The sequence below is a fragment of the Fundulus heteroclitus genome, chromosome 18 (genome assembly GCF_011125445.2).
Source record: "Fundulus heteroclitus isolate FHET01 chromosome 18, MU-UCD_Fhet_4.1, whole genome shotgun sequence".
NCBI classification, from domain to species: domain Eukaryota; kingdom Metazoa; phylum Chordata; class Actinopteri; order Cyprinodontiformes; family Fundulidae; genus Fundulus; species Fundulus heteroclitus.
Window position 1 is genome coordinate 8,846,450 of NC_046378.1, and position 22,382 is coordinate 8,868,831.

Here is a 22,382-nt window from a genome sequence, read left to right on the forward strand (position 1 = left end):
AGTCTCCAGCCCAAAACCCAATAGAAAATGATTGGAGTGAGCTAAAACTCTGTTTCCCTGTGAAAATCCTGTAACCTAAATTATCTGGATAAGATATATATTGAAGACTGGGCGACAATCCCTGCTGGTGTGTCTTTAAACCTGTTCATCTGTAATTGTAAACAAAGTTTTTCAGTGCCAAATATTAAAGCTGCAGTAGGGAGTTCTGAGAAAACTGCAGACTTAGCCTGAGCATTTGAACAAGTACATCTTACAGGTCCCTCCCTCTTGCTCTCTGCTGTGCTGCAGCCCTCCCTCCACAGCTCCTCCCCCACAGTGGAGCCTGCAGTGAACGCTCTAATTCTTTCTTTTCAGTTCGCTTTTGTTTCTTCTGTTTTCTTGTATTTCTTTTCTGAGCAGGTGCCATTCGAGAAATTGGCAGTTTTCCTGTAACATTGTGTTGTTTCTGCTATCTTGACCTAGAATGTCTGTGTAGGGTAGGGGTGTGAGCAATGTGTAGACGCAATTGATTGACTATGCTAACAGCCAATCAGAGCCAGACATTCCTCCTGTCTCTGATTGGCTGTTTCTGACCGGGAGTGGTGTATTTCTGCAAATGGCAGCAGGACCACTTGGAGGAGCCGGAGGAGCTTTATTTTTTTCACAGACTGTCTGATATCTTACTGTCAGGACATGGTGAGTGGTTTTATCAAATATGTAAACAAATATATATTTAAAAAAAAAGCAACCTACTGACACTTTAAGTTCTATTTTTCTATTGCATCCAAATCTTATTTCATGCAAAAACAAAACAAAACAAAACAAAACAAACAAACAAAGCTAAACAATTACTTAAATATCCCAAAATGTGAATTTCTGGATATATCTTTAGATTCTGTTTCTAAGTGTGTCTATGCTGTAAAATTACAGACCTCTCCATTCTTTGTAAGTGGGAGAACGTGCAAAATCAGCGGCGTATCAAATGCTTATTTTCCACACGGGACGTAACAGGCTCAGCTCTGTAGCTCGACTAAAAACAGCTTTCATAGTAACGTTTTACTCTGAAGTAGGCGTTCGGGGACGTCCAGTCTCGGGATGGGTGAACCTCCGGTTGCCCTGAGTAGTGGACCACGCAGTGGCCAGCGATTGCAGAGAGGAATGAACGAGTTCATCCTTCATTAAGGACCAAGTACATGTTGGCAGCTGGTAGGCAGCCAGGTGATGTGACCACTCTCATTACATTAGCACCGTCATGTTCTGCTGCGCTGGCTGCAGGAAGATTAGCCAGTCCATGAACAATCCTCTTAAACAAGTCTGCATTAAGCCACGGTGAGAGGCTGGGCGCGCTCTCAGTCCTGTGCTCGCCCCTCCCAGCTCATCTTCTCTGTCTTCATCTGGATGCCTCCTACCTGTGCTCCTCTGCAGGTCCTTTTTTTAAAAATGTATTTATCCGCTCCTCTTCCTCTCAAGTGATTCAGATTTTTTTGTCCACCTGCCTGTTGGCCTTGCGGAAATGGGTCTTGATCTCCTCTGTCACCATCTCTTGCCAGTTGTCCCTAGTTAAGCAGAAAACGTGGAGTTAAAGCCAGTTGTGTACAATCCGGCTGATTGAAGGGAGCACAATAGTGGAACAAAAAACCCCAAAACAAACATCAAGTACTCTAACAAACACAATAAGGTAAAAAAATAAAGGGGAACTCTGTCAGCCAACACAAAAAAAAAGAATGAATACAGTAAACAAGCAGGGCTTTCTCCAATCCACTTAAGAAGATGAGGAGGAAGATGAAAAGATCAAGAGATTAATGAGCCTATCAGTCAGTGGGATTCAGAAATCCATTAGAGGAAGCTGCGGGTGTGGAGACTCAGAGGGTGCAGTGGGGTCACATCAAACCGACGCTGAAGCCACGGTCGAACACCCACAGCACAACAGCATGCAGCATGCAGATCTATACCTCCTGTGTTTGAAATGAGAGGGTCAAGCCTTTTTCTCGGCTTTCTTTCTCCTGTAGGCAGCTACGTCCTCAGGTCTGAGCCCATGATTGTCTTCCCTGGAGCAACGGTCGACAACGGCAGTTTTACACGTCCAAGGTTTACCAGTGACAAGCAGACATTTATGAAAATACAGTGCCTTGCAGGTGTACTAATACAGTTTGTCACATTACAACCGTAAACGTCCTCTTTCTGCGCACTTTGGCTGGAATGCTCTGTGATAAATTGTAATGTAGAGCGAAAAGAAGAGATCTAGCCCTCCATCGGCATGGGGAACATGTACTAGAGAAGAAACCAAATGTCTGGAGGAGCTGCAGAGATCCACAGCTCAGGTGGGAGAATCCATTGACATGAAAAAGTACTCTGTCAATCGTTAACTCCTCAAAATCGGGCCTTTGTGGAAAAGAGGCCACAGCTGAATGAAGCTATAAGAATTTAGTTTGCCATAAGCCACATAAGGGACACAGCAACATGGATGAATAAGCTCTGTTCAGATACATACACTGTGTACTGTGGAAAACTGACACTGCACATCAACCTCAACAGAGGGGTGGCAGCATCATGCTGTGGAGATGAGTCTCTTTGGTACAGGGCAAGAAAACCTGCTGAAGGCGGCCAAAATGCTTGAAAACGGGATGAAGAGTCATCTTCAATCAATAAAATGGCCCTAAAGATAAAGCTACATGGACAATGGAATCATGCAGAAAAAAAGAACATTATTGTGTTAGGATGGCCGTCTCACAGTATGCATCTTAATCCAATTGAGAGTCTTTGGCAAGACATGAGAACTGATGTTTCTCAAACAATCTAACTGAGCTTGAACTATGTTACGTGGAACGGGCAGATATTTGACTCCCTGTGTGTGAAGCTGATAGAGAGATACTGCAAAAAATAAAACAGTAATTCCAGCAAAACTAGTTCTACGAAGCAGCCATTTTTTGGTGCATTGAAAAGAAATATACACCACACATTTCAGATTCTTATTTGCAATATATATATTTTTTAAACAAGGCATAATTTTGCTCGTACTTTGCAACCAGGCCCTGCGTTGTGTCGGTCCAGCACTCCATGAACATCTGAATAAAATGCTTGCCAATTTGAGGTTTGTAATGTGACAAAGTGGACAAGTTTGCATCCATACAATGGGGTTGTTGCTCACATTTGAACATTTTGATTAGTCAGTGCAAATGTTCAAAGAGTATTCTTAGATCTGAACTCTTACCCTGGTTTTATCTCTGGCGGTTTTGGCAAAGGTTTCGAAAAGTTGGACTTCCCCACAAGCCAGTACGTCTCCTCTATACCTTTACCCTGCAAGCAAGGAGCAAACGGTTACTCCGATCCGGATCCGGCGTAAAACCCGTGGCACTAATCCTTCGTCGTCATCTTCCAGGTGCGTTACCTTCAGCTCTGTTTTGCCTCTGACGTCTATTTTATATCCATCATTTAGAGAACGAAGGATCTTCACAGTGCTACAATTTACATGGATTCTATAAGCTGAGAGGGGAGGAGGACATTTAAAGCAATGGGGAGAAAAAAAAAATGACAAAGAGCAGTGGAATGTGGAGTAAACGTGTGAGGGATACTGACGCAGCCCAGTGGATTCCATACGAGAGGCAGTGTTGACGGTGTCTCCAAAAAGGCAGTACCGAGGCATGGTCAGCCCGACAACCCCAGCGACACAGGGCCCTGGAGCAACAAATAAAAAGTGGACAACATTCTTTTGGTTCAGACACATCGGAGGGGTTTCCTGCGTGAACTTCCTGGTTAAGGTCATTCTAGAACATTTCATTCTATTTAAGTCTGGACTCTGACTGGGCAAACTCAAAAAACGAATTTTAGTCAGTCAGAGGTGGACTTGCTAGTGAGCTTCTGCTCATTGTCCAGCTCCACAGCCTCGGTGTGCTGGAGCTTAAGGCTCCAAACTGATGAATGGACGTTGTTCTTTAGGTTTTGTCTAGAAGAAAAAAAAACAATTCATTGCTACATCAATGACAGCAGGTTGGTCAGCTCCTGAAGCAAGCAATGCATACCCAGACTGTTCCTCTACTACCAGTACAGGTCGACTGTAGCTATGATGTTCTTTTTTTTTTTAAATACTGTGTTTTTGACCAAACCTAAAGGCACACACTTTCTAAAAACATTCCACTTTTATCAAGTCGGTCCACAATATTTTCACCCCAAAGTTTTTGGGATCATCTAGATGTCTTTTGGCAAATGTGAGGCCTTTGGATTTTATTTATTCAGCGGTTCTTTCATTGGAACTCTATCTCTTTCTTCATGTTTAATGATGAACACCGATATTAACCGAGGCAAACGAGACCTTCTGTGTTTGAGATGTAGTTTGGGGTTCTTTTGGGAGCTCCTGCATGAGCCGTCAGTAGCTAGACTCTTGGACTGTATTTTGGTGTGTTGCCCACTCTTGTGTGGGTTCTTGCTATCAGATAGATTCTATGTAAGGGACTTCTTGTTTTTTTTTTCAGGTCTGGCAGTAATCAGGGGTGGGTTTGGTTGGTGAAACTGAACTCAGCTTTTGCCGTTAGTTATAAGTAATAAATGATTTAGCAAGGGGGACAGTTTGTTTTTCATTACATTGAAGAGTAACAAAAAAAAAGCAAAAAACAAAGGAAATTTGTAAGGGGGCAAACATTCGTCACACCCCTGTAGGTCCTGTATATAAGGATGGCAAAAGGATTTCCTACAGATTTACGCATCAAGACCATAAATTGACCCCATCTTTTTCAGCTCCAACATTTTTTAAATCCGTCTTCGAGTAATTTTTATTTTTGCTGCCAAACATCATAATTTGGTCTTAGTTTGTCCATTAACATTTAAAACCGTTGTCAGCTAAAGCAACAGAGACCAAAAAATTGCAGTAAGTACCATATAATAAGGGCAATGAAATAAATATGCGTATTTTACTGGACGTTGTTTTTGGCATTCGGCTCTTTGCAAAGTAAGCCGAGGAGCCTGGCAAGTAAGTGTTAACCAGTTAACTATCCAGGTTAGTGCCCCGGTTAGACACCCAACATGTATGTATTTTTACACGGATGAATGTTTATGTATTTTATGATTAACAATGTATGTGTGTTTTGTAATATTGGATTTTGGATGGTATTGTGTTTACAGCAACCATTTTTTTCTACAGTAACGTTCTGTTTATGTCGATTTTTCCTTTCTTTTTTTTATCTGCCACGGAGAGGGCTGCTGATAGAAATTAGCCAAGAAGTGAGAATCTGGTGCAGTGCACCTTTAGTGGGTTGGGGTTGTCTGTGCATTGCCCCTGATTAAGTAAATAAACAAACTAAACAGAGGGTAGTTTAGTTTACCGACAGAAATGCTGACTCTTGTAGCTTGTTGCAACCTCTGCAGACTTTGTCTAGAAGAGAATAAGTTTGATTCCACTGTTTTTGGAAGAATGTTGTTATCAAGCTTCTGGTGAGGTCTTCATAAATGCTCAGACCTCAGCACTAGAAGATGTTTCTGATAAATGGTTAGAAGCTGACTATTCCAGGAAATCAAGTAATCTAAATGTACTCTGCTGTATGGTTAATATGGTCTGTATTTATAATGTTGACCCTGTGTGGATAAGAGAAAATCAACAATATATTCAAACTTCTTCATTTGTTTTTAATATTCGCTAGTTTGTTGGATAATTGTTGCAAAAATGAAAACAAAACCTTTAAATCAATCTTCAGAAGTGTCGGATTAACAGGAAACGAATGCCTATGACGACTTTAAATAAATGTCTGACAGCGCTGTACTCTAGAACCCCGCAGTGGTCGAAAACCTGAGAACGAGCAAAGAGAACGCAAAAGAGTAGAAATGTTAACCATAAAAACATATTGGTATCCTAATTGTTTTAAATACCTGATCTTTTTTGGATGAACGTAACATATCAAATCAGCACGTTCTAAATGTTCTGTATTCCTGCAGTGTATAAAGGAACATAATCAGTGTTTCTTCCCACTAGCCCACCTGAGTGGATTCCTATCCGTATCCTGACGGGCACGTCTGGCATGTGCCGCATGTGGAACGAGCCCACTGAGCTGAGGATGTTCAGAGACATGTTGGCAATCTCTGCGGCGTGCTTGTTGCCGTTCCTCTTGGGCAGGCCCGACGCGACCATGTAAGCATCCCCAATGGTCTCCACCTGTCAAACCCACACATCTGTTTAGTACTCAGGAACCCAGCGTCTGTCCGGGCAAACTTTAGACGGACGCCGTCAAAGGACACAACTCCGACACAAAAGGTGCTTCTAGCGACGTTCGTATTCTCTGACCTTGTAGACGTCGTGGTTGCTGAGCACTGCGTCAAAGAGCGTGTAGAGGTCATTCAGAAGATCCACCACTTCAATGGGATCACTCAGCGAGGAGATGGTGGTGAAACCCACAATGTCGCTGAAGTAGATCGTCACCTGATCAAAGTACTCTGGCTGCACCGTGGCGCCAGTCTTAAGAGCCTCCGCAACAGAACTGGACAGAGGACACAGCGGCACAATTAAAGAGAAGTAGGAAGCCCCTAACGCTGTATGCGCGTGTCCAATCGTTCACTCACGGTGGGAGCATCTCAGAGAGCAGCTTCTCCGTTCTTTGCTTTTCCACCTCCAGCTCCTCTGTTCTCTCTCTGATAAGATCCTCCAGGTTAGAGCTGTACTGCTCCAGCATCCTCAGCATGGAGTCAATGATATTGGTCTTCTTACCTTTGTTAATGATCTTGAACTGTCGGGCAGATAAAGCGACACGCGTTTCATGAGTGCGATGAGTTTGTTTGATTGTAACGGGCGTGTAATAATGGGTAATAATGTCAAAAGGTTACCCTGTCAAAGATCTCATCAAAATTTGGTCTGCGGTCAGGCTGTTCGCTCCAGCACTGCTTCATCAGCTGGATACATTCAAGCGGCGCCTGATCCGGTGCGACGGTAGGACGGCACATTGGCGGAGGCTTCTTTACTTTACGGAGGATTTCTGGGGGACGAAACCAAGGAGAAAGGACACATTTGTTGTTGTACTTTGAACAAAGCCAGTTTCCTACCAGAAAATATTTTGGAAGTAAAACGAGGGAGGTGAGAACCAGTCAGAAAACAACGATACACCAGTCATTCAACTTGAAAACAGTAAATTTCAACAAAATCTAAGAGTTGCTTCTTCATGCATGGACATTTTGAGCAAAATTCTGCAGTGTTTTTATTTTTAAACTGAGAATAATAAAAAGTTGAATTGTACTACAAACAAATCTGTGGTATCCTCTTTTAAAAGGTGAGTTATCACAGTTTTGGTCATTTATAAAAGGTTTGCTATTGGTCTGTCAGTAGCTGCGGGATTTAGTCGAGCAGCTATTTTCTCACAGCAGTTTTCATTACAGATATAAATACATACACACCCACTCTAAATGATATTCTCTCTTGTGTTTCTCGTGTTCACATTTTAAAATGTTAACAGAAATGGGGCAATGCATCTTCTCTTATGCAACAGGAAGCGAGAGATTGCTAAATTAAAGTTCACGCACTAAAAAAAGCAAGGTATACAACTAAAATACTTCAGATACATGCGTTTTATAGGGAATTATTAAGGTTACATTTGCACAGGGGATTTAGTGAAGGAAGAAAAAACTTTTTGATTAGTTTTTTTCCCCCACTGGATAAATGTTTCTCAATGAAAATGTAGACATTTGTGAATTTATCAGTGTGAAATTATGACCATAATAAAAAAGAAATGTGCTTCGCTACCATTGCCAAAGATGGTTTAATTAGGGAAATGACTAATGGTATAATGCAAAATGACCAGCTTCAATTATATCTGTTATATTATATCTAACATGCAGCTCATAAAATGAGTCAAAGGTTTAAAAACCGTTCCTCTTAAATCTGAGGGTTTTGTATATATCCAGCCAAATACTTTGTTGAAGAAAAAATAAAGATCTTGTTAATAAGGGCTATGGGGATGTCATGTGAGAATAAAAAAAAACTGCTATGCACGAAGACATGTCTAAGTTTTAATCAACTTTTAAAAATCTTGCACAGGTAAACTTTTGCATTCGGTTCAGATGCACGGCACAATAACAACATATTGAAACTGTTGTGCAAAACTGTTATAAGCAATAAAGTCTGTAATTCAGTAATACAGCAGTGGGAGAGTCCCCTGTGGGAATACACACCTTCAGGGGATAAATCCAGCATGCAGTACGGTGGCCCTCTCACGACCACCTCTTGAAGGATTATAGAAAAGCTATAAACATCTCCTTTATAAGTCCCTTTGCGAAAATTTGCATGGTCCCTTAGAAACTCGGGTGCTGTCCAGAAAAGCTCTGAGAGAGAAAAAGAAAGACAAAGAAGCACTTGTGTCATTTCACAGTTATTTGTGGATGTCATAAAAAAATGGACTACCAAGAACAATAAGAACTTTTTTTAACCAAAAAGATGTGAATTTACTGCATAGATGTTTTGTACACCAATCTGTTGTATAGATAAACAGAAGCAGGTTAGCATAAAGTGCATAAATGGTTGAAACTTCTGTTCGAAATTCAACAGAAAGACACTGAAGAGTAGCAGCTAGAGCGTGAAGTTTAGTGGAGTCTGAGCATGTGAGCTTGAGAAGGAAAGGAGAAGTGGGAGACTTTCTAATGCAATGTGTTGATATGAGCATGGTGACATGTTTAGTAATCCGTACCCAACTTGTGTATAGATGGAAGTAAAAACAGGTGAATCTGGATGTTCAATTGTAAGAAGATACAAGGAGTAGCCTACTCCTTCATCTCCTTACAACATCAACCTTCTCCGAGTTGGTAAAAATGGGCAATAACAGCAGAAATTGAAAAGAAACAGCGGAAAAAGTGTTTACAGGCGTCTCATAGAATAAACGTAAAGTAGGGCTGTACATGCAAGCCTTAGCATGTTAGCAGGCATCAGCTGTGTAAGCCATCAGGAGCTAAATTCAGCTACTGCGCTACCATTAGCATATTAGCTCATATCTAAACAATAGCATGTTTGATTCTAAAAAATCCCTCAGTTGATCAAAGACCAATTTTCCAAATACTTTGGCCAGAATACATAATATTGAGACCAGCCTGTAATTATTCACAAACTAAGGGTTTGCCTCCTTTGAGCTGCTGACGGACAAATGCCGTTTTCCAAACTTCCAAACTAGGAAGGTAGTTACTTAGAAATTATGTCAGCAGCCATACAAGAAAACCATCCAATCAGCCTCTATTTGTGTGTATGTGTGTGTGTGTGTGTGTGTGTGTCTTGGCCCGGTTATGATCTCTTTCTTTGAAGGGGTTTTCAATGGCAGTGAAAAACCAATAATTAGTTCACCCTTCTATCCTAGCATGTTTATTAATTAGTTTCAAGAATTCACCATGAAAAAAAAAGAAAACAGTTTCACACATTCAAAGTGGGTGGAAGAATACAGTTTTGTATTACACTCCTTCTCCATGCATCACCATTGTCATGCCCTACTGTTCTAATTTGTATAGCGCATAGATTAAATATTAGCATAGCCTACTACATTATCCAACATGCAATAAATATTTAGAAATGTGTCATTGTTCTAAATCCTACAGCGCTCTCAACATTTAAATAAATATCAGTAAGTGAAGTGATTCAAATATATAATAATGACTACAGTTAATACTGAAGTGACCAACGACGGATTATTTCCAAACTTCACATTTGAAAACATGTCAGTCCCAGTGATAAGTGGACAGGATCCTGGTCTGTTGTGAAACATCCAATATATTCTTACCACTGATTTATTCAAGATGAACAGTAATAATGTTAGATTTAATTACTAAATGGAATAAGTAAGTTTGGATCATAAGGGTGGCCACTGATCAGCTGGTTGTCTGCTCTCTGACTGGTGCTCAGTATAAAGTTAGCGTTTAGAGAACGATGATGAAAAATTCGAATAATCAAATTCAGTCTCTTTAAATATGAATGAAAAATAAACAATTGCTTGATGAAGGGTCTTGTTAAATTAGTAGCTACACAAATGTTAATGCGTTAGTTCATTGGAGGTAGTGACTTTTTAATCTCATCAGTCGATCAAACATATTAAAAAGTGCTGAAACCGTCCATCCCTCTATGTAATTTCGTTGTGTGTACCTTTTATGTATAATGAAAAATAAAGCACTTTACTTCACTTTACATCACTTTACTTTACGTCACTTTACTTTATAGAAGAAAAGCTTGTTGGGGGAACAGAAACAGATCCAGCTGAGCCCCAATTAGGACATTTTTCCCCTGTCAATAGCAGCAGTGACTGATTTCATTCCTTTGTGAAGCCCCTGATGATGTTTCTTTCAATCAGTGAAAGGTGCCATTAAAAAAACTTTACCTATTCAGCTGCTGACAGAGCATTACTAATTTATTCAGATTTATATTAAAACACCTGAGATATTCCTTTTAACATCAACAAGTTGCCGAGAACACCATTGTCATAATGTTCACCAAGTACCTTCCAAATGTTCTGAATGTTCAGCTGTATATTTAGTCTTTTGATTTATTCTAGTTTCAGAAGCCTAGTTTGAGATGAATATCCTGCTGTGCTCTCTCACAACTGTAAAAAGTAACTACTGTAGGTAGTTTTTACTTTTAAAATTTAATGAATGTAAAGGGATTGGATCCCAAATCCGCCATAGTAACATTTCACTTAGTACAGAATAATAAATCAAGTTGATTATTTTGACACTCTTTCCACCTCTTTGCGGTTGCCAAAGCAGAGGTAGGTCTACCTTCAGCCGGCGGTTCCTCAAAGGGCGCTTTCTGAGACTCCAGCAGCTCATTGTAGCCATAGTCTGTAATCTTGAGAACAAAGCGCCCGTCCACCACGCAGTTTCTAGATTTAAGTCTGCCGTGGGGGAAGTCCCTGTGGTGAAGATATTTCATACCCTGGAAACACAACACGTTCAACACTGTTGTTTATTTGGAAGCAAGCAGCACACGAAACGGAGATAAAAAAGTTGTCTTGATTATTTTCTTTTTGCAAAGCTCCTAAAATGATATAGGTCACATGAAGCAGCCAGGGAAGATTCAGGGTTTTAAGGCATAAAGGGTACAATAGTAGCGTTTACCTTGATAAGATCAAGTAAAAGCGAGGACTTAAACATCCAGTCTAATTTAACGTCTTCGTTCCTGAGCAGGTCCTGCAGACTCCCCCGTGAGCAGTGCTCCGTCACCACGGCAAACATGAAGCAGTCCAAAAAGAAGCCCAGGAAGGGATTTACGTTCTCATTTCTCAGGTCCTTCATCTGCAGAAGCAAGAAGATAACGTGAAATATACTACCTTCGATTATTATCTGAAGCTGTCATGAATTCTTTCACGATTGCTGCCGTGTTTATCATCAGTCCACACTGGAAAACGAGTTCTGACGGTAATAAATGGCATTAGCAACGTGAACGATTGATTCATCTGCAAAGTGCGTTGATATGCTGCCTTACCTTTGTGAAAATCTTGGTTGTGCTTTGTTTCATCTCCTTGAAATGGCCCTCCTCAAACTTCTTGAGCCAGACCCAGTCCCCCTGCAAGATGGAGCAGATGTTTTCTTTTAAGGATGTTAAACTGTGAGTCACAAAAAAATAAAAGAAAAAAATAATAAAAAAGAAATGTACATCTCAGAAAACATCTCCTTTGATTTTAGAGTCATGAATGAAATCTCAAGATCGCTTTTATCACCTTCAGCATGTTCAACCCATGATTGCTAGCTTCCCAACAACGGAACGTAGATTAATTATACAATTATGAACATCAGATACAACTCAAAAACAGAAATGCTCTGGTAAAAGTTCACATAACTGCCTTTTGAATATCTTGTGGTTGTTTTTATTTAATACATTGTTCTGATATTGGATTAGTGTAGCCACTTAACCAGTTAAAACCTTTCTAACATCATTGCTCAGGGCGTAGCGTATGGTCCAATGGTAACCCACCTCATACACAGCGACGCTCGAGTTCTCGTGAGTTGCCGTCTGCATGCTGTTAACAGAATGGGAAGGGTCTGCTGACTTGTCATCCAGAGCGCTCCTGGACTCACTCAGGTCCTCCAGAGTAATTTTCTGTGTAAAAGATATAAATAATAGAACATTAAGGCCCTCTGCAGACAACATTGTTGAAAGTGCAACAAACCGATGGGTAAGATTCAGCATTTAATCTATTTGAGACAGAAAATATGTCAGCATGTAATAAGCGATGCCAGGAAAAGTGGGAGACACAGGGGAAAGAAAGAAAAGTTTAAAGAACAAACAAGGCTGTTTTTTTGGGAGGCTTTACAATTAGTGGTATAACTGGTGACAGGTGAGGCTGTCAGGATTTCCTACGTAAGGATCTTTCACAGAAAGACTGATCCCAGCAACCATTAGTCTGTACAATCCTTACCTAGAGAGCAATCAGTTTAGAAACGATGAATATAAATATATATATATATATATATATATATATATATATATATATATATATATATATATATATATATATATATATATATATATATATATATGCTTTAGTGAGGTAACTCAACAGGTTTTACTATTACTATTGTTACTTTTTAAAATGATCGCACTCAGATTTGTTTTGGAAGCTCAGCATGCTATTTTTGATAACTGTGTGGTGTTTTTCCTAATCTTGTAAGTTTTCCTTTACTGAACATTTTTTTTTTTATTTCTTACTATTTATTATTATATTTGACCTTTGTGTCAGTCTGCATGCTGCATCTAATTAACTTGCCTGTCACTTTGCCACTTGCAAACCTGCAATTCCCCATTGAGGGACAACAATATATTTCTATTCCATTCTACTAAGCATTATGCATCACTGCATTAAAAAATATACCCCAAAACCATAATAGGAACAAATAGCCCTATATACAAGCTCCTCTGAAAGGGTTTCCGAATTTTAATTTGCAGAAAAACTGACATTATATTTTATGTACCAAGGATCCAGTGGTACATCAACATGGACATATCAGGGTTTAATACTTGAGCATATTCCTGCGACAACTGTGAATATTTCAGTCAAATAGAGGCCCATTCTGGATGATTTACAGCTTGAGGATATCTCATAGATACTGAAGAGACAGTTGGCCATATTCCCTCAAAGAATGACGATGTTACATCTTAGCATGCAATTATAATTTTTTTAAATGTTTTTCTGTCATCAGTGCCTGGGTTTTTCTTTCAGTTTTCTGAATAAAACTGAAATTGTATTGTTGATGCTGCAAAGCCATGGACAATGCAGACGACTGTCCACTGCGGCTCTACGCTCTTTTAGCAGGAGTGAATGCCGCTTGTCAAGATTCAATGCAATCTGCTGGGTTTCCTTAGATAGTAAACTTTTTGACCAATCGGTCTGGATGATTTGATTGAATTTGACTTTATAAAGTGCCCTGAGATGACGTGTCAAGAATTGGCACTATATAAATAAAATTGAATTGAATTGATAAAATTGATCCATACAAATGTAAAAGAGGTCCCCCTTTATTATTTAATCTATTGAATAACATTTCAGACAAACTAGCAAAACTGTGTAAATTTGATGTGAATAGGGCTTTTAGTGAGACAGGGTTGAGATTAAGCTTATGGTAATGACTGGTTGCAGCTTGCCTTTTTGCTGAGCTGAGGATTGATGAAAGTGAGATCTTCTAAAGTCAGCAGGATCCGATTGGGACCTTTGATCAGCTGGATTTGTTGAAGTCTCCTCCTGCCAAGCGGTTACAGAAAAGGTGAAAAAAAAGAGGCCAGCCAGTAATGGTAATTGTTTCTAGAATTAGACATCAGTAAGCAACCACCTTGGCAGACCGTACCTGACGTAAAGAGTTATGAAGAGCCCTCCTACAACCAAGCTGAGGATCACAGCCAACACTATCATTATGTAAGACACCTCCACACCTAAAAAACGAGAACACATCACTTGACAGAGTTGGAGGTGTTTGGAGGTGGACAAGTGATTCTAGCGTGGATACCAAACACCAAATGAAAAGGGCCTTTTACTCTGGAGTGCCGTTTGTTACACAGTCAAAAATTAACAGCAGTATTTTGGATTATTTTGCCTGTCATTAGAGAGAGAAAAGAAATGGCGGTGAATCTTGAAAGTCATGTTTTCACCATGCCACTCATGTCACATTTCCAAAATAAATGTTTAGCTCTAAGCTCTACATGTTTAGTTTGCAAATGATATATTCAGTTTAGAAATGATATGTTTAGTTTGGAAAAAGAGTATTTAGTTTAGACCTAAATATTCAGTTTACAAACTAAATACCAAATATTCAGTTTGTAAATTATTGTCAGAATTAATAACTCATTACTGAATTATTGATTAAATAAAAGGAAATGGTTATCTGATCAAGTTCCAGCACTTTATTTGAGAACAGAGCAATTACAATGGATCCGTACAGCAGCTGCTCGCTTCTGTTTTGTCTGCTAGACAAAGCACTCAGACTAATATAGCAAACTGCTGCTTCAGGACATAAAACCATAACAATATAGGATGAAACCATAACAAAGATTTTCACAGCTCAGAAAAACACAGCCATGGCCTTGTGAACCCAGTGGAATGTGGAGACTTCCATAAACATGTTTTTATTAGACGGTGCCAGTCGGGGAGCTTATTGAGAGTTGACCCGACCTCCTTTACCTCCCCAATGCAAGTGTGAGGTTTTTTAGGGTTAAGCGAATTGTCAGAGTAACGATAAATCTAGCCCTTACTGGGGATCTCTTTTCACAAGCTCAGACCTAAATATTTAGGTTGGAACTAAAAAAAAAATAGCAAAATTAAATATTTTGTTTGTAAACAAAATATTTAGTTCACAAACAAAATGTCTGTAAATTAGCCATTTAATTTAGTTTAACTTACAAAATAGGTTTATAGAATTAAGTTTAATTAACTAATTATTTAGCTTGTTAACTAAATATTCAGCTCGGGGCTAAATGTAGTTTAGTACCAAATATTTTGTTTGTAAACAAAATTTTTACTTTGGATCTAAAACAAATTTTGTTTTGCAAATGTAATATTTAGCTTCTGCGTTACATTAACGCACAGTTTACTGAATGTATATTACTTCTGTATATATATCCATTTTATTCAATTTTATTTTATTCTTATTTTTGTCTGCACCATCAACACCAAGTCAAATTCCTTGTATGTGCAAACCTACTTGGCGATTAAACTTGATTCTGATTCTGACTTAGTTTGTAAACTAGATATTCATCTTGGACCTAAACATTTAGTTTGGAACTGTGACATTTATAAGTGAATGAATGAATGACATAGTGAAAATATGACTTTAAAAAAACAACCCCCATTTTTCCCTCTCAGTACAGGCTAAATAACCCAAAACATTGCTGTTAATTGTCGACTGTGTAACTTAACAAGCCATGTTGTACCTCCTGTGCAGATGACATTGTCGTCAAACCAGCAGCGGGAGTCGGACGTTGGAGGGGATCCTCCTGGGAAATGGATTGACCTTCCTGCAAAACGAAGCTCTCCAGCTTTTAGGTCCACAAAGTAGGCCTGGTAAAGCTGACTGCTCCTGCTGTCAGAGTCCAAGATGACATAGTTGGTCTTAACTTCCCCGCTTCTGTCCACCTGAACCTTCTGGTTGAAGCCATTGAAGCTTGTGTTCTTGGTGAAGTAGGCCAGATTTGAGCCTGACAATTGCATGCCTGCATTCCTGGCGTTGTGAATGGACCTGGCCAGTAGGTATATGCTGTTGTAGATGGTTCCAAACAGAGGGTTAACCTGCAGGGTACAGTCGCTATTTTACTAGAGGTGCAAGCAAACGCATAGATAATAACGTTCTTTAGGTCATGTTGTAAACAGATTACTGACTGGAAACCAAATTCCTACTAATTAAATTAAATTAAATGCTACTTTATCTGTTTTTCTCTTCCCTTATTGTGTTGTTCATGTTACTTCTTGTCATATGGATGTTTCAGTTCATATCTACAACTATTACTGCACCGTTGTCATTTCTCTTTCTAAATGAATAACAACAAATTCTATTACAGTGACATATAAAAGCAATCCCATTACTTAAGCTATTTCCCATTTTGTCATTTAATGGGCTTTTTTAAAAGTCTTAGCACCAATTCTTATATGGATTTAGATCTGGACTTTGACTGGGTCATTCTGACACATGGCAGTTCTTTCAGCCAAATCCTTCCACTGCAGATCTGGCTCTATATTTACAGTCGTTCTCCTGCTGTAGGGTGAACTTCCACCCTAGTCTCAAGTCATTTGCAGCCTGCAACTGGTTTTCTTCCAAGATTGCCCTGTTTCTAACTCCTTCTAACTTTCCATTAACTTTGCGCAGCATTCTTGTCCATCCAGAGGAAACCCATCTCCACAGCATTATGCTGCCACCGCTATGTTTCATGGTGGGCGTGGTGTGCTCAGCATGATGTGCAGAGTTAATTTACCATCATTTGTAGAATTTTGCATGTTGACAAAACAATACAATTTTGGTGTCAAATGACCAGAGCATTTTGTTCTACATGTTTGTTGTGCAAATCAGATTTTTTTGTTTTTTGCTTTTTGAACATTGTTTTTCTTCTTGTTACTCTTCATTGAAGGCCAGTTGAGTGAAATGCACAACTAATAGTTCACCTGTCAACTGATTCTCTCATCTGAGCTGTAAATCTTTGCAGCTCCTCCAGAGTTACCATGGGACTCTTGGTTGCTACACTGATAAAGCCCCTCCTTGTGAGGCCCGTCAGTTTAGGTGGATGACTATGTCTTGTCAGGTAATGGATTAAATCGCTCTTTATGCTCATGTTCAATGTATAAGATATAGTTTTAAACCTAACGCTGCATTTAACTCCTTAAGAAGTTCCTCCTTCATCTGTTTGCTGTGTTACTTCCCTTTTGCGAGCCTGTTTGTTCGCTAAAGTTCTCATCTAAACATTCGCCAGAAAGATAGTTGTGTTCCTCAGAAGAAACCTGCAATTTGAATGTGCCAAACATCTGCATACTTCAACAACTGGACAGTGTTTTGCTGTACCCTTTTTAAGAAACTAGCAGAAATGATAGTGTGGCACAAACTACTGAATGCAACAACTACTGTGGGCCTTAGAACAAAAAACAAAGAAGGTTGAACCCATCTACTGATGGGACATTCAGACATTCCCCTACCTGCTCGGCCTGCACTGGCAGTGTCACCTCCTGGCTCCTCTTGGCTGCAGTGAACGCCTCGTTGAAAGACAGCAGCTCAGAGGCCACAGTGATGGTGAGGACTGCATCGTAGGCCTCCCTCAGAAGGCTGCTGTTCTGGAGAGGGAGGTGCGAGACGTTGCTGTAGGGCACGCTGTAGTGCAGAGTATCGTAGGGCACAAACACGTACTTTCCCGCAGTCATGCCCATCTTGTGTGCCTTTGTGAGAAAGGTGACCTGATACTCGCCGCCAACCAGGAGGGAGTGCATGCACATTATGATCACTGAAAAATACAATGATGGCATCACAATGCTTGTATTTCTACCACTGTTTTATTATGTTATTTGTAATGGTTTGCAAATTGAGCAGAAAATAAGATACCACTTGATGAGGCTGCCAAAGTGTGCCAAAGTCATGACACAACACTTATTGCTGAGACAACCTGTTTTCTATCATTCTCCTACTTTTTTATTTCCCATTAGCCACAATGATAACTTGATACTAAATAGGAGATAAATTAGTAATGATGGCGGGGTCACAGGACATGTTTGGTTTGTCCTTTTTCGCTAGGGGATTAAAGTAAAAATATGAAAGGTTGCTTGACATTTCGTATTTTCCTACAGTCATGGGCCTACTGTGAGCTTCTCTTTTTATATCACAAAGATAGGCCTATACAGTGCCTTGCAAAAGTAATCTGCTGCTTGAAGTGTTTCACCTTTTTTTTTACGTTGACTTCAAAGCATTTCTTCATTTGTTAGAGAACATTAGAACAATTGTAGCACGAAGATCAAGGAACAGAAAATCTTAAAACAAGGTCAGGTTCTCTCATGAAGCACAGGTCAATCCATATGCCGAACATTCAAAGGTTCACCTGAACCAGCAGGCTGGGGGAGGGGAGCTTTAATCTGAGAAGCTGCCAAGAGACAAAGTAACTCTGGAGGGGCTGCAGAGACTTACAGCTCAGGTGGGAGAAAATTGACAGGAAAGCTGTTGGTTGTGGACTACACAAATCTGTCCATTAGTTCAGAGTGGCAAGAAGAAAATGTGTGTTGAAAGAAAGAGAGGGATTCGATTTGCAGCCGAGTTTAGAAAACTAAGGGACAAAGTGAACATGTGGAAGAAAGTGCTGAAGTCAAATTGACCAGAAAATAACTTTTTTAGCCTACTTGCAAAATATGCCCTGAATACACCGTCCCCACAGTGAAACAGGGTGTTGCAAGCATCACGCTGTGGTGCATGCAGACGCATGGAACCTGATCACAGTAGATAGCAAGATGGATGGAGAGGATGGTTTAGATCAAAACATATCAATGTGTTAGAATGGCGTAGTCAAAGTCTAGACAATAGTCCACTTCATCTGTCACAAGACTTGCTCTTGTACATGTAAACTTGAGCCGACCTGACTGAGCTGGAGCTAATTTGCAAGGCAGAATGGGGTTCAGTCTTTTCGTATACACATCTTGCAGCTGTAATTGTAACAGTGGTCCCACTAACTTTTGTTTCCATGTTGCTCTATCATATAAAATCCCAAATAGAATCAATTTAAGTCTGCAGCTATAAAGAAGCAAAATGTGTAATAGTACTTTTGCAAGACCCTTCAGGTCTTCTTTTTTTTTAATTTAAAACAAAACAGTGAGATATTTATCCCGCCAAACTCACCCCTTATCTCGCCCGCGTTTTGGATCTTCCTCAGCGTGCTCTCCACCTCCGTATCGTTCAGACCCATAGCTGTAACCAGACCCACGGGAAGCCCCCTCCTCCTCAGAGCTGCAGCCACTCTCCCTGCAGTGTCTATCCAGATGTCTTCATTAGAGGAGACCACCACGGAGCTGGCCCACCTGAAGTGTTTAAACACGGTGAACAGCACGTCCACGGTAAACGGGACCGTCAGTGAAAATGTTGGGTATCCAAGCATGCGCTCCAGCTCGAAGGTGACGCAGCTGAAGGAGAATAATGCCTTATCCCAGTTTTTGGCCAGCAGGGACGCAGCGATGCAGTATCCCGGGTTGGTGGGGCCAACAAATGCGTCCGCCGACTTGTCATAGTAAATGTAAGCCGTGAGGGCTTTGGAGGTTTCGCAGGGTTCCTGCAGCACAATGAAGTCCATTGTTAGACCCAGGTTCAGACTGGGGTCTCCGTTGATCCGGCTCACAGCGAGCTTTGCTGCCACGGTGGGGAGGGCCCTGTAGTAAACGGGGTCGCAGTTCCAAGGCCCTAAAACCCCTACTTTGAATATTAGACAGTGAACACAGCAGGGAAAGGTGAGAACCCCCAGCAGAACCCATAGCAGGAAATTACAAAAGGGCAGCGCCGGTAAAGTTGTTCTGCTTTTTATTATGGGCATGCATGGATGGTTGGGGTCCCAACCATTTGGAGGAAGATGTTGCATTGTCCTTCCAGGGTGTCCAAGGTAGTGAATAATTTTATTCACTATCGACTAGAGTTTATTCACACCCATGACACCTGCCAAAGGAAACATAAAAAGATGTCAGAAAAAGTTTGTTTTTTTCTAAATAAACTAATATCCTTGGTGACACCCTGCGGACCTACCGTGTATTTACGAGCATCTGGACATCCCCCAGATCTGACCAGACAATCTTACAGGTGCCTTCTCGGATCTAAGCGTCTTTCTTCATCCCAGAACCTTACCTATCCGCCTCGGTGTCGCTCACACGAAGACGCAGCCCGCTCATTGCGCTGGGATTACAGGCTGGAAGTGACAGGTAGAGCTCAGCAGGCTCGTCTGGGCGTTTGGAGACAACTTCAGCACCCTGGAGAGCTACTTACGTTCCTCCTCTGAAGGCTCATGTGCGTTTCCACAAACAGTGGAGTCCACAGGCAACGTGTTTAAAAAAATGACAGACATTTTATATCTTTTCAGGTCAGATAATCCATGCATAGTAAAAAAAAGAAAAAAAGAAAAAAAGACAAAATAATGATAAAAGAAAGAAGTGGGGAAACGATCAGCAAGCTTCAGATCCTTATTCAGATGAAAACAAAAGCTAAAAAGCTGTTGAATGTTATGATATTATCTTCATGGGAAGCTCATGTCGGTCAGGCCCATTCAGTGAAATCCTCCCAAAGTGACCTGGGACCCAAACGTAGGTGTTACTCACTAATCCATTTTCAATGAGGCACAATGTAAGAGGATTGAAAGCAGGCCTTAGTCTACTCTAAAAGCCTTGTTCTCTTGTAGTTGAGGCCTTCTCTTTCAAGCACAGACTCAAATTAATTATTGTTTCACACTAAATTTGGGAGGCAAGGGAAATGAATTTATTCAAGGTTGAACCACTGAGCATTCGAGGTTTACATGTGTACTAATTTTCACATTTTGTCATGTTACAACCAGGCCAATGTTTTTTATTGGGTTTTATTTCATAGATCAACCTGAATTGATGCATAATTGTGCAGGGGAAAGAAAATAATAGTTTTCTAGATTTTTTTACAAATAAAAAAATATTATGTATTTAGATTCACCCTTGCTCTGTCAATGCATTGCAGAACCACCTTTTGCAACAGCTGCTAGTCTCTTTGTCTTGATCTCTACCAGCTATGTTCATTTAGAGGCTATAATTTGTACAATGGCTCAAGCTCAGCCAGATTGGGTATATGTTTCAATTTTCAAGTCTGGCCACAGATTCTCAGTTGAATTTAGGACCAGAATTTGACTGGGCCCTTCTAACATATGAATGTGCTGGGATCAAAACCACTGCAGCTGTGGCTGCATGTTTAGGGTTTCTATCGTGCTGGAAGACAAACCTCCACTCTGTCTCAAATCTCAAACAGGCGTTCTTCCTGGGTTGCCCTGTATTTAGCTCCATCCTGCTGCCCATCATACCAGTTTTCTAGTCCCTCCTGAAGGGAAATTCCCAGAACATGCCGCCTATGTCACCATGTTTCCCTGAGAGGATGGTATGTTTAGGGAGATGTAGGCTGTGTTGGTTATCAGCTGCATAAAGAATGTGCATTTTGCTATTCATCTGACCAAAATTGAGCACCTTTTTCTCACATATTTTCTCTGTCTCCTACATCTCTCTTTTTCAAAGTGTGCTTCTTATTGACAACCTTCTACAAAGGCGAGATGCTTTGAGTGCAGGCCAGTTGCCCCGTCAAAAGATCCACCCAGTTCTGCAGGCCTTTTAGATTTTTTTTCTCTGGTCAGTGTTTGCCTTGTCCATCCTTGCCAGTGTGGCTGATTGAGCACATCTTTTGATAGGTATGCATTTGGGCCACACTCTTTACGTTGGTCCTTCTGGTTGTGACAAGACAAAATGTGAAAAAAAAGGTCAATGGGTATTAAAACCTTTGCAAAGCACCGCATTTATTATTTAAAAAAAACAACAACAGTAAAGTGTGGCGAGGGATCACGTCTCACGCCATGGAAACCAACCTCAGCCACACTGCACCAAGCCGGCAGCAGTGTGATTTAATTGTCCTCGTATGCCCACAGTACAGTGGGTCCCACACATCAAATGAATTTGTCTCCTGGTGGAGAGGGAGTAATTAAAGATAACAAAGGGGCCATCCCCACGGTCCCCTGAGGGCTGCTGTGTTTTGCAAGCGTCATTCATTTAGAATCGTTTTCAAAAGTCAGTCAGCCAGGTATGAGGAGTTGTTTGTCATGAGATAAGAAAACTAAGGACAAAATAAAGGCTGGGTGAAAGAATAAAAACCTGGCACTATACACGGGAAATTAGATCTTTGCAGTAATGATCATGAGGAAAAAGGAGGATGGGAATGACCCAGAGAGGTGAATTGAACAAACATCAGGTTACGGCTGTCTGTATGAGTGAGATAGGGGATAGACTGACACACCCCTTCTATCTTTCTGTATCTTTCCCCAACGGCATAAAAATGTTTAAAGAACTGCTATTTACATGTACAATCAAAACATATGATTATCCCAACTAATACCTTGTCGTATTTTAAGCAGAAAATCTAAATTGTGCTCCATATTATTTGAAATATAAAAGCTTTGAGGTGTAAAGTGAAACCACCTTCGCTGACCTACATCCCTCGTAAGCTGAAGAGCCTCTTAAACGTAACACCTTGACAACCATGTCCCGCATCCAGGAATAGAGGACAGAAATGATGACACAGCTCAATGTGAGCAGAGAACACAACACAACAGGGCGCTGCTCCTGAGAGAGGCTCCGAGCGGACGGACGTCTAAAAGTGATTCATCTCAAATAGAAAAAAATTTAATAAAACATTTAGAAAGTAATTAAAGAATGAGGCTAACTTCTAAAAAAAAAAATCCCAGGTTATTTTGTCTTACA

General features: G+C 40.4%; 1 protein-coding gene across 2 annotated transcripts; it reads right to left on the minus strand.

The window, feature by feature from the left end:
• Positions 1–1,419: 1,419 nt before the first annotated feature.
• gucy2f (guanylate cyclase 2F, retinal) lies at positions 1,420–20,212 on the minus strand. 2 transcript variants are annotated; one of them, XM_036149945.1, is made up of 20 exons: positions 19,891–20,212; positions 19,654–19,813; positions 18,763–19,566; positions 17,085–17,386; positions 15,338–15,692; positions 13,759–13,843; positions 13,559–13,655; positions 11,891–12,016; positions 11,402–11,482; positions 11,035–11,211; positions 10,696–10,852; positions 8,122–8,271; positions 6,784–6,932; positions 6,523–6,686; positions 6,248–6,440; positions 5,944–6,118; positions 3,556–3,654; positions 3,368–3,462; positions 3,191–3,276; positions 1,420–1,535 (listed from the first exon to the last, which is right to left on the minus strand). In XM_036149945.1, exons 3-20 carry the CDS (start codon positions 19,490–19,492, stop codon positions 1,454–1,456), a joined length of 3,303 nt encoding a protein of 1,100 aa, XP_036005838.1. In that variant the 5' UTR covers positions 19,493–19,566; positions 19,654–19,813; positions 19,891–20,212; the 3' UTR covers positions 1,420–1,453. The 2 variants fall into 2 exon arrangements, with proteins under 2 accessions (XP_036005838.1, XP_036005839.1); XM_036149946.1 differs by having other exon boundaries at positions 1,477–2,027; positions 19,654–20,212.
• Between the last annotated feature and the right edge of the window lie 2,170 nt (positions 20,213–22,382).

Excerpts from the sequence above, each read along its gene's own strand:
- gucy2f (XM_036149945.1), bottom strand. The coding sequence starts at position 19,492 with ATGCAACATCTTCCTCCAAATGGTTGGGACCCCAACCATCCATGCATG. Across the intron at positions 11,483-11,890 it reads CGAGCGTCGCTGTGTATGAG|GGGGACTGGGTCTGGCTCAA; the intron begins GTGGGTTACCAT and ends TCCATCTTGCAG. Across the intron at positions 1,536-3,190 it reads CCGCCAGAGATAAAACCAGG|GGACAACTGGCAAGAGATGG; the intron begins GTAAGAGTTCAG and ends CTGCTTAACTAG.